This window comes from Pristiophorus japonicus, chromosome 1 (genome assembly GCF_044704955.1).
Source record: "Pristiophorus japonicus isolate sPriJap1 chromosome 1, sPriJap1.hap1, whole genome shotgun sequence".
In the NCBI taxonomy this organism is placed as follows: Eukaryota; Metazoa; Chordata; class Chondrichthyes; family Pristiophoridae; genus Pristiophorus; species Pristiophorus japonicus.
In genome coordinates this window covers 188967352-188980890 of record NC_091977.1, presented here as the reverse complement: position 1 = coordinate 188980890, position 13539 = coordinate 188967352, and the positions used below count along the sequence as shown (strand labels likewise).

Below are 13539 nucleotides of genomic sequence, written 5' to 3'. Positions count from 1 at the left end.
CCCAAACTAATGTATTCGGCTTACATTCATTAAATAGTGGCTCTGAAACAATGAACTGTTGTAAAGATGTACTTTGTTTAATTTACCTTAACCCTTCCTGTGTAGATAACAGTTTTACAAAAGCAAAATACTGCGAATGCTGGAATCTGAAATAAAAACAGAATGCTGGAACTTTCAGCGGGTCAGGCAGCATCTGTGGAGAGAAAAACAAGGCAGTTCTGCCAAAAGGTCGTTGACCTGAATAGCTAACAATTTTACCTGACTGAAAATTTGCAAGATCCCCATTAAGTGCTGCAAGGAAGTAATAGAGCTCAGTTGGATGAAACAAAATCTAATTAGGATGTCTGTCTTTTAATTTCAGGCTCAGGAGACATGGACGGCATTTCCAAGGTAAGGATCATGTTTAATAAGTTTGTGATTTTTAGCCTTTCATGTAAAAGTATTCACGTAAACACCTTCTGTTGCAATCTTACTGAATTATTAGGGCAAGTGGTTTTAAGATTCAACTTTTTTTTGATTCGTTCTTGGGCTGTGGGTGTCGCTGGCAAGGCCAGCATGTATTGTCCATCCCCAATTGCCCTTGAGAAGGTGGTGGTGAGTCGCCTTCTTGAACCGCTATAGTCCGCGTGTTGAAGATACTCCCATAGTTCTGTTAGGGAGGGAGTTCCAGGATTTTGACCCAGCGACTATAAAGGAACGGCAACATGTTTTCAGGTCAGGATGGTGTGTGACTTGGAGGGGAACTTGGAGGTGATAGTGTTCCCATGCACCTGCTACCCTTGTCCTTCTAGATGGCAGAGGTCATGGGTTTGGGAGGTGCTGTCAAAGAAAATGCCATTTATATCCAACAGAGAGATTAATGATGCACTTAACTGAAAAAAGGGAAACCAATTGCATTATCACAGCAAAATAAATATTTAAATCAAAGTTTAATTTGTTTAATTATGCCTCACAATCTGTGTTGAAGAAATCTGGTTCATTTTCCTTTTCGAATTGCCATTAACAACATGTGTATGCAGATATTTTTGCGTTGACTTCAAACTGTTTATCAGGTTTATCCAGTGAATAAATGAACTGTGCAAATCCAAACAGGTCCCAGGTTAGATCACAAGGCCTAGAAATAGGAGCTGTCAGCGCTGGCTGCTCAGGCCCATTTTGGCAAACAAAATGGCCACCATTTTTGGCTGGGCAGCAGTGTTGCCGATGTCTGTGTTCAGTGGGTATTTGCAGATCATGATGTTAGTGATTGTGCAATGCTCACCTGATACCTGATCTACCATTTTCGCGTTCGCCGCACCACTTACCAGCCCGTGTTAATGACTACCAGCTGACCAAACGTTCACAAGCAGGAAGGAGTCTCCAGCATTATTTAAAAGGGATCATCAGCAACAACTTGCAGCTGACATGTTTGTTCAGTTTGACTGGTTGTGTGCAACTTTCTGCAACTCCAGCAGCTTTCTAAACTTGTTTCAACTTCCTTAGGTGACAGGGAGTGTTGGTGTATGTGGAAAATGCTTTCATTCTTATTTTAAAAGCTTCTGCTCACAACACTTGCTCACAATCATTTAGGCTCTAATGGTAGTCCCCCTCGCGCTCGAGTATCTTCAGGAGAGGGAGCGGAGGCAGCGAAGAAGAGTATAAGATGCTCGCAGAGGGAGGAAGAGGAGGGGCAGGAGGTTCTCAACTGGAGGCCTTAATCACCTCTTGTCTTCAGAGACTACTTCTCATAAGGACAGAACATAAGAAATAGGTGCAGGAGTAGGCCATTTGTCCCTTCGAGCCTGCTCCACCATTCAACAAGATCATGGCTGATCTTCTACCACAACTCCACCTTCCCGCAGCATCCCATATCTCTTAATTCCCTTAAATTTAGCGACCTCTCTCTTGAATATACTCAACGACTGAGCACCCACAGCTCTCTAGGGTAGAGAATTCCAAAGATTCATAACCATTTGAATGAAGAAATTTCTCCTCATCTCAGTCCTAAATGGCTGACCCCTTATTCTAAGACTATGACCCTGTGTTCTAGATTCCCCAGCCAGGGGAAACATTTTCTCAGAATTAACCCGGTCAAGCCCCTGAAGAATTTTATATTTCAATTAGATCACCTCTTATTCTTCTAAACTCGAGGGAATATAGGCCTAGTCTACTCAATTTCTCCTCATAGAGCAATCCCCTCATCCCAGGAACCAGTCTATATCCACGGAAGCGAGGAGCAGTATATCAGGAGGCTCCGCTTCAGCAAGGAGGTGGTCACAGAACTCTGCCACCTCCTGCAACCAGACCTGCAGCCTCAGAGCAGGGCGAGCACACCTCTCCCAGTGATTCTCCTCTTCCTCCTTTCCCTCCGGGGAGCTAAGCTCCGGCCTTTCTGCAGTCCACTCATGCCCAGTGCCTCACTATTTGCCGATCCCACATCTATACTACCCTAATCGATATTCCATGCAGTTTCTGAGCTGGTGTCTGCGAGTGTCAGATGCAGTGACAGCCTGCTGCCTTCTTCATCTCCACTCTCTGTGCGGGTGGCAGATCTTGGTCATCTGAAAGCAGAAAGGCACAAGAGTAAGGTTATGATGAGGGGAGGGTGGGGGAAGCAAGATATCCATACACAGGAGCATCTTCAGCTTGCAAGTGAAAAGAGATTGTGGGACGAAGGGGAAGTGGGATGTGAGAAGAAGGTTTAGGACTGAGCATACCGTTATTGCCCCAAAGGGCTTCAACTTCGCCCGTTGTCACGGCCTCGATGACTTCCCCACCAATTATGTCAAGCACGGTCTCCTCCAGTTGACTCAAGGCCTGTGAAGCAGCTTGGCCGCCTCCCATTTACCGCTGCTCATGGCAGTCATGAGCCATCTTGTCCTGCAAGAGAAATGGACGTGTGTCAGTGAGTGTAGTGCAGTGTGTTTGGGTGTTGTGCCTGACATAGTTGAATAGCTTTCAGCATGTGCAAAGTGTGAGATGTGAGTGTGAATGTTGCAGCAGTGGTAGTGTTGTGAGAGTGAAGTGAAGCTATGATTGCGAGTTCTGAGTGGTAAAAGGTAGAGATTGTTGGGAGGAGAGTGATAGGGCTGTGGTGCAATAAGCAATGTGTGAGGCTGGAGCTGCAGATGGTGGGATATGGCATTTGTTGAAGCCTCCACTCACCTTGACCTGCCGTGTGAGGTTATTAAACTTCTTGCAGCACTGGATCCATGTCCTTATACAACATTGTTGGCTGTGACGTACCCAGCTATCTCTTGCCACAGCCTTCTTGAAGTATGCGGGAATAGAATAGCTTGCCTCCTCAGCCAGTATCAATGCCTCCAGAGCCACATCGGAAAATCTTCAGGCTCAGGCTCAGGCTCAGGCTCAGGCTCAGGCTCAGGCTCAGGCTCAGGCTCAGGCTCAGGCTCAGGCTCAGGCTCATTCTCTCTGCTGGTGCTCAGCCGTTTGTTCCAGTTACAATTCCAACTCCATCTGCAACAAAGTACCTCCCCTTTAAGTAGTGGAGAAAGAGTAGGTCAAACATTACTGGCCGTTAGACTGCACCTGATGAGTGATAAGCCAATCAGCAGCTCATTTAGTACTGAGATCAGCACTACAATCATAAAAAAGAGCAGGCAGCACAAATTTTGAATGCTGACTGGACCACTTTGAATGGGTGCAGTCAAATAGTGCTGGGCCATGAAACCGCCAGTCTTCGGTCCATATCCAATTTCTAGGCCCAAGTCTATGCTGCATTAGGTAGGGGCACTTCAGCTTGCTTCCAGCACCCTCAGGTTAGGCAGATTTTCTTTAAATGCCTACATTGTTTTAATTTATCCTTTCATTTTGTAGTATTATTGAACTAAAACTTGAGAGTCTCATGCCTTAAAAAAATATTGATGCTCATCATCTTTTATTGGAAAATGGATTGAGACTACCCAAGCTCAATTCACTTGAGGCAGTTGACAGCTGTTTACAAACAGAAGGTCTTTATCCCCTCTTTATGGACTGGATTCAAACCATGTCCTGGAGGAAACAATTTTTAGTGTTGCTTCAAAAATAGTCTATTCTTAAGAATGTGATTTATAGAACTGTTTGTTTATTGGGCATTGGGACTCGGTGTTGCACCATTTAGCATTGTAGTGATGAACTTCAGCAAACATGAGGTTTGCATGTGTCATCTCAGCATTTTTAAATGAGCACTGAAAACAACAATTTTTGAAATGCAAGTCGATCATGGGATTTAAAACAGCTTTTAAAATTATTTATTCTTGGGATGAGGTCCACGCTAACAAAGCAGTGTTTAGTGCCCATCTTTAGTTGTCCTGATGATTTATGAGTCAACCATGTATTGTGTGACATGGAGTCACGGGTAGGTTAGACCAGGCAGCAGTGACAGGTTAACTTCCTTGAAGGATATTAGAGAACCAGTTGGGATCTTATGACAAAATTGCAGCTTTCACAGCGAGGATCGATCACTATCAGGGGATGGAGAGGGAGCCCGGGACAAGCGAGCACATGGTTTCCTGTGGATCCCACCCCTGCTCCACCTGGCCCTCAAAGAAACCTAAAAAAAAATGGCCATGATCCAGCACCTGGCAGGTTTGGTTTGTTAGGGAATCCACCACTGCTGCACGCTCAAACCTTTAGACTAAAATTGCTGTCTGATCGCGATGATCTTAGGGAAGGCGTAAGTCTCTACCCTATTTTAACTGCCTGTCACCCACCCCCTCGCTACCCCCACTTGGTTTATGCCAAGTGGATGGAGTTAAAATCAGGACTATTAATTTGGTAAACAATACAATGAGCTGTATTGTGGACTATTTATTAGCATTTTCGTTTGCAACTTTATTATCAACATTACTCATTTTCTGTGAGGTTACTGGCCAATCACATCACAGAATGAATGTAAAACCATTTCCTTCTATTAAACTGGGAAATTCAGAGGCTGAAATTGCCCCCCTCCATAAGAGGCGCGAATGGAGTGGAGAAGCTTTAACGGCCGACCCATCCGAAATTGGCCCCGGGCCGGGAGCGGCAGGAACGGATTTGTGCTCCACCCGTGTTCCTGCCGTGTCGGGCACGCGCCAACCCCTTACTGACTGGCGGCGACCCCTTTCCGACCCGTGTGCGGAATTGCTCTGCGGAAGTGGCGGCGCCGCCGGTCGGCGCCACTGACAGCTTTCCTGACAAGGAGCATGTCCTCTTAAAGGGGAGGTCCCACTGCCGGCGACTCCATCTTATTTTTTATTGTCAGCTGACTGCTAGGTCGGCCCGACAATTATGTCCATGGGTTTGGCAGGCTGCCAACAGGCAGGCTGGCACACCCTGTTGGGTGCCAGGCCGCTGGTCTGCCTGAAACCCTCTCTGGTGGCCCAGTGTTTTCCACTAATGTGGCTGCAGTATGTGCAGCGGTCCTCTCCTTTAACTGAAGAGGAGGGACGTTGTGACACGTCAATACGACACGCTGACATCATCAGTGTTGTGTTCCAAACACAGATGAGGCTGCACACAGGGAGGTTAAAGTAACAGTGACCTCAGTCTTTATTAAGACACTCCAGAGTGAGGAACAGTGCTTCAGGGCCTGCTTATATATAGTGCTCCCAAGGGATGCTGGGATCCCTTGGGACTTCAGGGGATGCGCTCCCTGGTGGCGGAACATGGGAGTGCATGCTTTACAGGTACACAACATCTCTCCCCCCCCTCCAAAGTCAAAGTGAAAACTATTTACAAGGTGAGGCGGTCGGGAGCCTTTCCCTGGTGGACCGTCTCGGTACAAATGTCTGTTCTGGTGTGTTGGCTGTGCCCTCGCTGGGCTGGCATGTTGTTGGCCCTGCAGGGCTGCTGAGTGAGCCTGGCCTTGCTGGGCTGTTGGGCATGATGGGTTCGATTTCCTGGTCCAGCGTGGTGTCTTTGATCCTTTGGGTGTGTGTTGTGGGCTCGAAAAAGGTGGTGTCTGCTGTGGGTTGTTCAGGGCAGTCTGTGAACCGCAGCCTCGTTTGGTCCAGATGCTTTCTGCAAATTTGTCCATTGTCTAGTTTGACTACAAACACCCTACTCCCTTCTTTAGCTATCACCGTGCCCGCGATCCACTTGGGACCATGTCCATAGTTTAGCACATACACAGGGTCATTCAGATCAATTTTCCGTGACACAGTTTACATTTTGTTGCTGCCGCCTGCTCTCTACCTGATCATGCAGGTTGGTGTGAAATAGCGAGAGTCTGGTTTTAAGTGTCCTTTTCATGAGTAGCTCAGCCAGGGACACCCCTGTGACCGAGTGGGGTCTCGTGCGGTAGCTGAGCAGTACTCGGGACAGGCAGGTTTGGAGTGAGCCTTCTGTGACTCGTTTACGGCTCTGTTTGATGGTTTGTACTGCCCGCTCTGCTGCCCATTGGAGACTGATTTAAACGGGGCCGAGGTGACATGTTTGATCCCATTGCGGGTCATGAAATCTCTAAATTCGGCACTGGTGAAACATGGCCTGTTGTCACTGACCAGTATGTCAGGCAGGCCGTGGGTGGCAAACATGGCCCTCAGGCTTTCAATGGTGGCGGTGGCGGTGCTTCCCGACATTATTTCACATTCAATCCATTTTGAAAAAGCATCCACCACCACCAGGAACATTTTACCGAGAAACGGGCCCACATAGTCGGCATAGATCCTCGACCATGGTCTGGATGGCCAGGACCACAAACTTAGTGGTGCCTTTCTGGGCGCGTTGCTCAACTGAGCACACACGTTGCATTGCTGTACACAGGACTCTAAGTCAGAGTCGATACCGGGCCACCACACGTGGGATTTGGCTATCGCTTTCATCATTACTATACCCGGGTGTGTGCTGTGGAGATCCGAGATGAACGTCTCCCTGCCCTTTTTAGGTAGCACTACGCGGTTACCCCACAACAGGCAGTCTGCCTGAATGGACAGCTCGTCCTTTCGCCACTGGAACGGCTTGATTAGCTCTTACATTTCAACGAGGTTGCTGGCCCAGCTCCCATGCAGTACACAGTTTTTTACTAGGGACAGCAGAGTGTCATGCATGTAACCAGCATACTACTGTAACCCTTATACAATTGTAACCCTCAGGTAACCACTACATACTGTACATACTTACTAGAAATGCACACCTTGACCACAGGGTGTGTACTTGTGGGAGACACTCCTTACCTGGAGATTCAGGTATATAAGGGGAGGTCCCTCGCAGGGTCAGCACTCCTTGGTCCAGGTAATAAAGGTGAAGGTCACAGAGTGACTGTGTCTGCAGTATGTGCCTCGTGTGATTATGTTTAAGGACTCAACACAGAGGATCTTGGCTGGTCCAAGTCCTAATCTGGCGGGCCATGACAGGTGATTTATCATTTTCAAATGCTTCCATGACCATCAACAAGTCTGCAGGCTGCGCCATTTCCACCGCCGTTGTGGGCAATGGTAGCTGACTGAGAGCATCCGCACAGTTCTCAGTGCCTGACCTGTGGCAGATGGTATGGTTATACGCTGATAGCGCGAGTACCTACCTTTGTATGCGGGCTGAGGCATTAGTCTTTATCCCCTTGTTTTCAGCAAACAGGGATATGAGGAGCTTGTGATCGGTTTCCAGCTCAAATTTGAGGCCAAACAGGTACTGATGCATTTTCTTTACCATGAACACACATGCTAATGCCTCTTTCTCAATCATGCTGTAGGGCCTCTCGGCCTTCGACAAGCTCCTGGAAGCATAGGCGACAGGTTCCAACTTCCCCGCAACGTTAGCTTGTTGTAATACATACCCGACTCCGTACGGTGATGCATCACATGCTAGCACGAGTCTTTTACATGGGTTATACAATACAAGCAGCTTGTTGGAGCATAAAATGTTTCTGGCTTCCTCAAAAGCAATTACTTGGTTTTTATCCCCATACCCAGTTCTCACCTTTATGCAATAACACATATTGGGGCTCTAAGAGGGTGCTTAACCCCGGTAGGAAGTTACAAAAATAGTTGAGGAGTCCTCGGAACGACCGCAGCTCCGTGACATTCTGTGGCCTATGTGCGTTCCTGATAGCCTCTGTCTTGGCGTCTGTGGACCGAATGCTGTCCGCCGCGATCTTCCTCCCCAAAAACTCCACTTCCATTGCCATGAAGACGCATTTTGACCTCTTCAGCCGCAGGACCTTCTCCAGGTTTTGTCGGTGCTCGACGGTGTCCCAACCCGTGATCAATATGTTGTCCTGAAAAACCATCATGCGTTGTACCGACTTGAGTAGGCTCTCCATCTTTCTCTGGAAGATCGCTGCAGCTGACCGAATTCCAAACGGGCATCTGTTGTAGATGAACAGTCCCTTGTGCGTGTTGATGCAGATGAGGCCCTTCGAAGACTCCTCCAGCTCCTGTATCATGTAGGCCGACGTCCGGTCGAGCTTGGTGAACGTCTTGTCTCCTGCCAGTGTTGCAAATAGGTCGTCTGCTTACGTAGCGGGTATTGGTCCTGTAGCGAGAAATGATTATTAGTTACTTTATAATTGCCGCAAATCCTGACCATGCCATCACTTTTGAGTACTGGAACAATCGGGCTGGCCCACTCGCTGAATTCCGCTGGGGAGATGATGCTCTCGCATTGCAGCCTATCCAACTCAATTTCCACTCTCTCCCTCATCATGTGAGGTACCATTCACGCCTTGTAGTGAATGGGTCGTGCCTCTGGGACCAAGTGGATCCGCACATTCGTCCCGGAAAAGTTTCCAGTGCCTGGCTCAAAATGGGAAGGAAGTTTGTTCAGAACCTGGGTACATGAGGCCTCATCGACATGTGATAGCGCTCTGATGTCATCCCAGTTCCAGCGGATTTTGCCCAGCCAGCTCCTTCCAAGCAGTGTGGGGCCATCGCCCGGAACAATCCAGAGTGGCAGTTCGTGCACCGTGCCCTCGTAGGTGACGTTGACCATGGCGCTGCCCAGGACAGTGATAAGCTCTTTGGTGTACGTTCTCAGTTTTGTGTGGATGGAGCTCAGCGCTGGTCTGAGTGCCTTGTTGCACCACAGTCTCTCAAACATCTTTTTACTCATGATAGATTGGCTAGCGCCAGTGTCCAGTTACATGACTACGGGTAAGCCATTTTACATTTAGCATTATAGGTGGCCATTTCGTCAAAAATGTGTGCACCCCTTTTACTTCAGCATCTGCCTCCTCTCTCTCAGGCTCGAAATTGCTTTGATTCACCATGGACCGATCTTCCTCTGCCACGTGGTGGTTAGCAGGTTTTGCAGAGCTTGCAGCTCGTCTGTAAGCTCGTTGGAGGTGCCGCATTGTTCCACAGCTGTTGCAAACATACCCTTTGAAGCGGCATGAATAGGTTGAATGGAAGCCTCCACAACGCCAATGCCTTGCATTCATCCTTTGTTGGGGACTCTCAGTCATCTGGGTCACCTGAGGCCTGCTGGCAGTTGCAGACTCATGGTTTCTGCCCTGTACATTTCTGCTCGCAAACACAGTTCCAGTTAATTTATGAACATTGCTAGCACTTGTGTGCTGAGCGATTTGTTTGGTGTTATCACTGGTGGACATAAACGCCTGTGCTGTCGCAATGGCCTTACTGAGGGTCAGTGTCTCTACAGTCAAAAGTTTTCGTAGGATGGTCTCGTGATCAATGCCCAGTACAAAATAGTCTCTGAGCATTTGCTTCAGGAAGCCATCAAACTCACATTGTCCTGCAAGTCGCTTTAGCTCGGTGACGTAGCTCGCCACTTCCTGACCTTCAGATCGCTGGTACGTATAGAACCGATACCTCGCCATCAGCACGCTCTCCCTCGGGTTAAGATGCTCCCGAGCCAGTGTACACAGCTCCTCATATGACTTATCTGTGAGTTTCACCGGAGCCAGAAGATTCTTCGTGAGGCTGTAGGTCGGTGCTCTGCAGACCGTGAGGAGGACCGCGCTCCTTTTTGCAGCGCTTCCTTCTCCATCCAGCTCGTTGGCTACAAAGTACTGGTCTAACCGTTCGACATAGGCTTCCCAGTCCTCACCTTCCGAGAACTTCTCCAGGATGCCCACAGTTTGCTGCATCTTTGCGTTGGATTCGTGTACTCGTCGCCAGTTGTTGTGTTCCTAACACAGATGAGACTGCACACAGGGAGGTTAAAGTAACAGTGACCTCTGTCTTTATTAAGGCACTCCAGAGTTAGTAACAGGCCTTAGGGGCCGGCTTATATACAGTGCTCCCAAGGGATGCTGGGATCCATTGGGACTTCAGGGGATGCGCTTCCTGGTGGCGGAACATGGGAGTGCATGCTTTATAGATACACAACAATCAGCAGGGTGCTGATGACTTGGAGCGGCAACTGTTCCGACCCATCCGCACTTCCACCCCTCTCCCGACTCCGACCAGAAACCAGAAACATCGTGCTGAAAATCGCAGGATTGTCCGCCCCATGCAATAGGGCGGACAGAACACTTAAAAATCGTTGGTGCGCCCCTATAATAAATTAATGCTATCGGAATTTTTACTGACATTTTGAGGGAGTCATTGATACACAGTTGGCTATGATTAGGGCATACTGAGTAAGCTACATACTGATATGAGTTGAATACAGATTATAATTGATAAACGGCATCAAATTCATATGGTCCAGAATTTTTATGGAACAGTGGCAAGTAATGGCCTTTGTAATGCATTGTTATTTGTGCTATTTTTAACTTGGTTTGTCATAATTTCTGGCGCTGGAGTGTAAAATACGCACTGCAAAATGCTATTTCCTAAAACAAATTAGGCCATAAATTGCAGCCTCTCCGGGTGTGTACAATGTGCGTACGGGCCCGAGGAGGCCCCGCAAGTTCCGGGTTTAGGCGTGTGAAGCGCATGCGCCTAAACCCGGCTCTTGTGATCTGTCAAAATTTCTTTTGACAGGTTGCATGCATCCCTGGGAGAAGACCTGCTTTTACGAACATAAGAGATTTAAAAGATAGAAAAAATAAATGTTATTACTTATTTCTATATTAAAAACCCTGTATATAAAGGTAAGTTTATTTTTAACACTATTAAAACATTTTGTTAAAATATCATTAATTTTAAATAAATGACTTGTTTAATTTATATTTGTGTTTTCTTTGTTTTTGATGGGATCCCCATTCACAGTAATGGGAGCTCCGTATCAACAGAATTCACCATTCTATGGGAATATATACATTGATTGGTGTACCAGGCCCACGAAATCCCAGGATGCCCATATACTCCTGAGATGCATGGACCTCTGCACTGGATGCGCAGCTAGGTCTGGGACCCGAAGTCTATGTTGCTCCGGGACCACTTTCATAATTTTTTTTGTGGTCGGAGGTGGTTGCCCGCAGGAACCCACCTGACCACAATTTTTGCCCCATTATATATTACAAACATTTGAATGTACAGATTTATCTTAGCAGTTTATTTCCTCTCATAAATCTCTTTTTCTTACTGAAAATTTCATGATGCATGTAAAATCAATGTTTGATGGTTCTGCAGTGTAACTGCTTGATTTAAAAAAAATAAAAGCCCACAATGATAAGTTAAATACTGAGGCACTAAAGTGTGACGGAGAAGCATTATTGGCACGAATGCATGACCTCATCTCTCTTATCTGGCAAGAGGAGAGTATGCCAGGAGATCTCAGAGATGCGGTAATTGTGACCATCTTCAAAAAAGAGGACAAGTCCGACTGCGGCAACTACAGAAGAATCTCCTTGCTGTCGGCCACTGGGAATGTCATCGCAAGAATCCTCCTCAATCCTCTTCTCCCTGTGGCTGAAGAGCTCCTCCCAGAGTCACAATGCGGATTCCGTCCACTAAGGGGTACAACAGACATGACCTGCACCGCGCAACAACTACAGGAGAAATGCAGGGAACAGCACCAACCCTTGTACATGACCTTCTTTGACCTCACAAAGGCCTTTGACACTGTCAACCGTGAGGGACGATGGAACGTCCTCCTCCATTTCGGTTGCCCCCAAAAGTTTGTCACCATCCTCCGCCTGTGCCATGACGACATGCAAGCCGTGATTTTGACCAACTGATCTACCACAAACCCAATCCACGTCGAGCAGGGCTGCGTCTTCACGCCAATGCTCTTCTTGATCTTCATTGCTGCAATGCTCCATCTCACTCTCAACAAGCTCCCCGCTGGAATTGAACTAAACTATAGAACCAATGGGAACCTGTTCAACCTTCATTGCCTCCAGGCTAGATCCAAGGTCGTCCCATCCTCTGTCATCGAACTCCAGTACGCGGACAATGTTTGCGTCTGTGCGCTTTCAGAGGCTGAACTCCAAGCCATCGTTAACATCTTCACCTAGGCGTGCAAAAGCATCGGCCTTACACTAAATATCTGTAAAAGTCCTCCACCAACCTGACCCCACCACACAGCACCATTCCCCGGTCATCAAAACCCATGGCATGACTTTGGACAACGTGGACCATTTTCCATACCTCGGGAACCTATTAAGAACAAGGGCAGACATCGACGACGAGGTCCAACACCGTCTCCAATGTGCCAGCATAGCCTTCGGTCGCCTGAGGAAGAGTGTTTGAAGACCAGGCCCTCAAATCTGGCACCAAGCTTATGGTCTATAGGGCAGTAGTGATACCCGCCAGTGATATGGCTCAGAGATGTGCACCATATACTGTAGACACCTCAAAGTGCTGGAGAAGTACCACCAGCGCAGCCTCGGCAAGACCTGCAAATCCCCTTGGAGTTTAGACGTACCAACGTCAGTGTTCTCGATCAGGCCAACATCCCCAGCGTCGAAGCACTGACCACACTCAACCAGTTCCGTTGGGCGGGCCACATCATCCGCTTGCCCGACACGGCTCCCAAAGCAAGCGCTCTACTCAAAACGCCTACACGGCAAGCAAGCCCCAGGTGGGCAGAGGAAACTTTTCAAGGATACTTTCGAAGCCGCCTTGATAAAATACAACATCCCCACCGGCACCTGGGAATCCCTGGCCAAAGACCGCCCTAAGTGGAGAAAGAGCATCCGGGAGGGCGCTGAGCACCTCAAGTCTCGTCGCCAAGAGCATGCAGAAAGCAAGTGCAGGCAGCGGAAGGAGTGTGCGGCAAACCAGACTCCCCACCCACCCTTTCCTTCAACCACTTTGTCCCACCTGTGACAGAAACTGTAATTCCCATATTGGACTGTGCAGTCACCTAAAAACTCACTTTTAGAGTGAAAGCAAGTATTCGTCGATTTAGAGGGACTGCCTATGATGACTGTAAATTTGCAGTGTAGTTTAATTCATTTAAATTGCTTTCAGAAATTGTGAACTTTTCATTTTTCAAATTGTAATGTGTTTTCTTTTTACATTGGCTGCCCTTTTATTTCCCTCAAACTAGCTTCCTAATTTATCCTATAGTGGAAATGTTTGTGTTTTAGGCATTGTTGTCTGAGGGAAAGTCTTCTTTCGTATGGTAGTAGCAAACCAAATCACTGTCAATATCTAAGTCAACAACCCAGGCTAGATATCTTGTAGACTGCCTGTGAATTTCCTGAGGACAGTGCTCAATGATGTGCTCCTGGGTCTGATTAGGAGTTCCACAGTTGCATGATGGGGAAAGTTAAAGCAGCTAGTAGGC

General features: G+C 47.7%; 1 protein-coding gene across 4 annotated transcripts in view; it reads left to right on the top strand.

Moving 5' to 3' along the window:
* ssbp2b (single stranded DNA binding protein 2b) overlaps positions 1-13539 on the top strand; it is an 810931-nt gene that overhangs the window by 726004 nt on the left and 71388 nt on the right. For all 4 annotated transcript variants that reach the window (XM_070885543.1, XM_070885533.1, XM_070885522.1 and 1 more), the window contains one exon: positions 362-390. In XM_070885543.1, coding sequence (XP_070741644.1) covers positions 362-390 — 29 coding nt within the window. The remainder of the gene's footprint in view (positions 1-361; positions 391-13539) is intronic.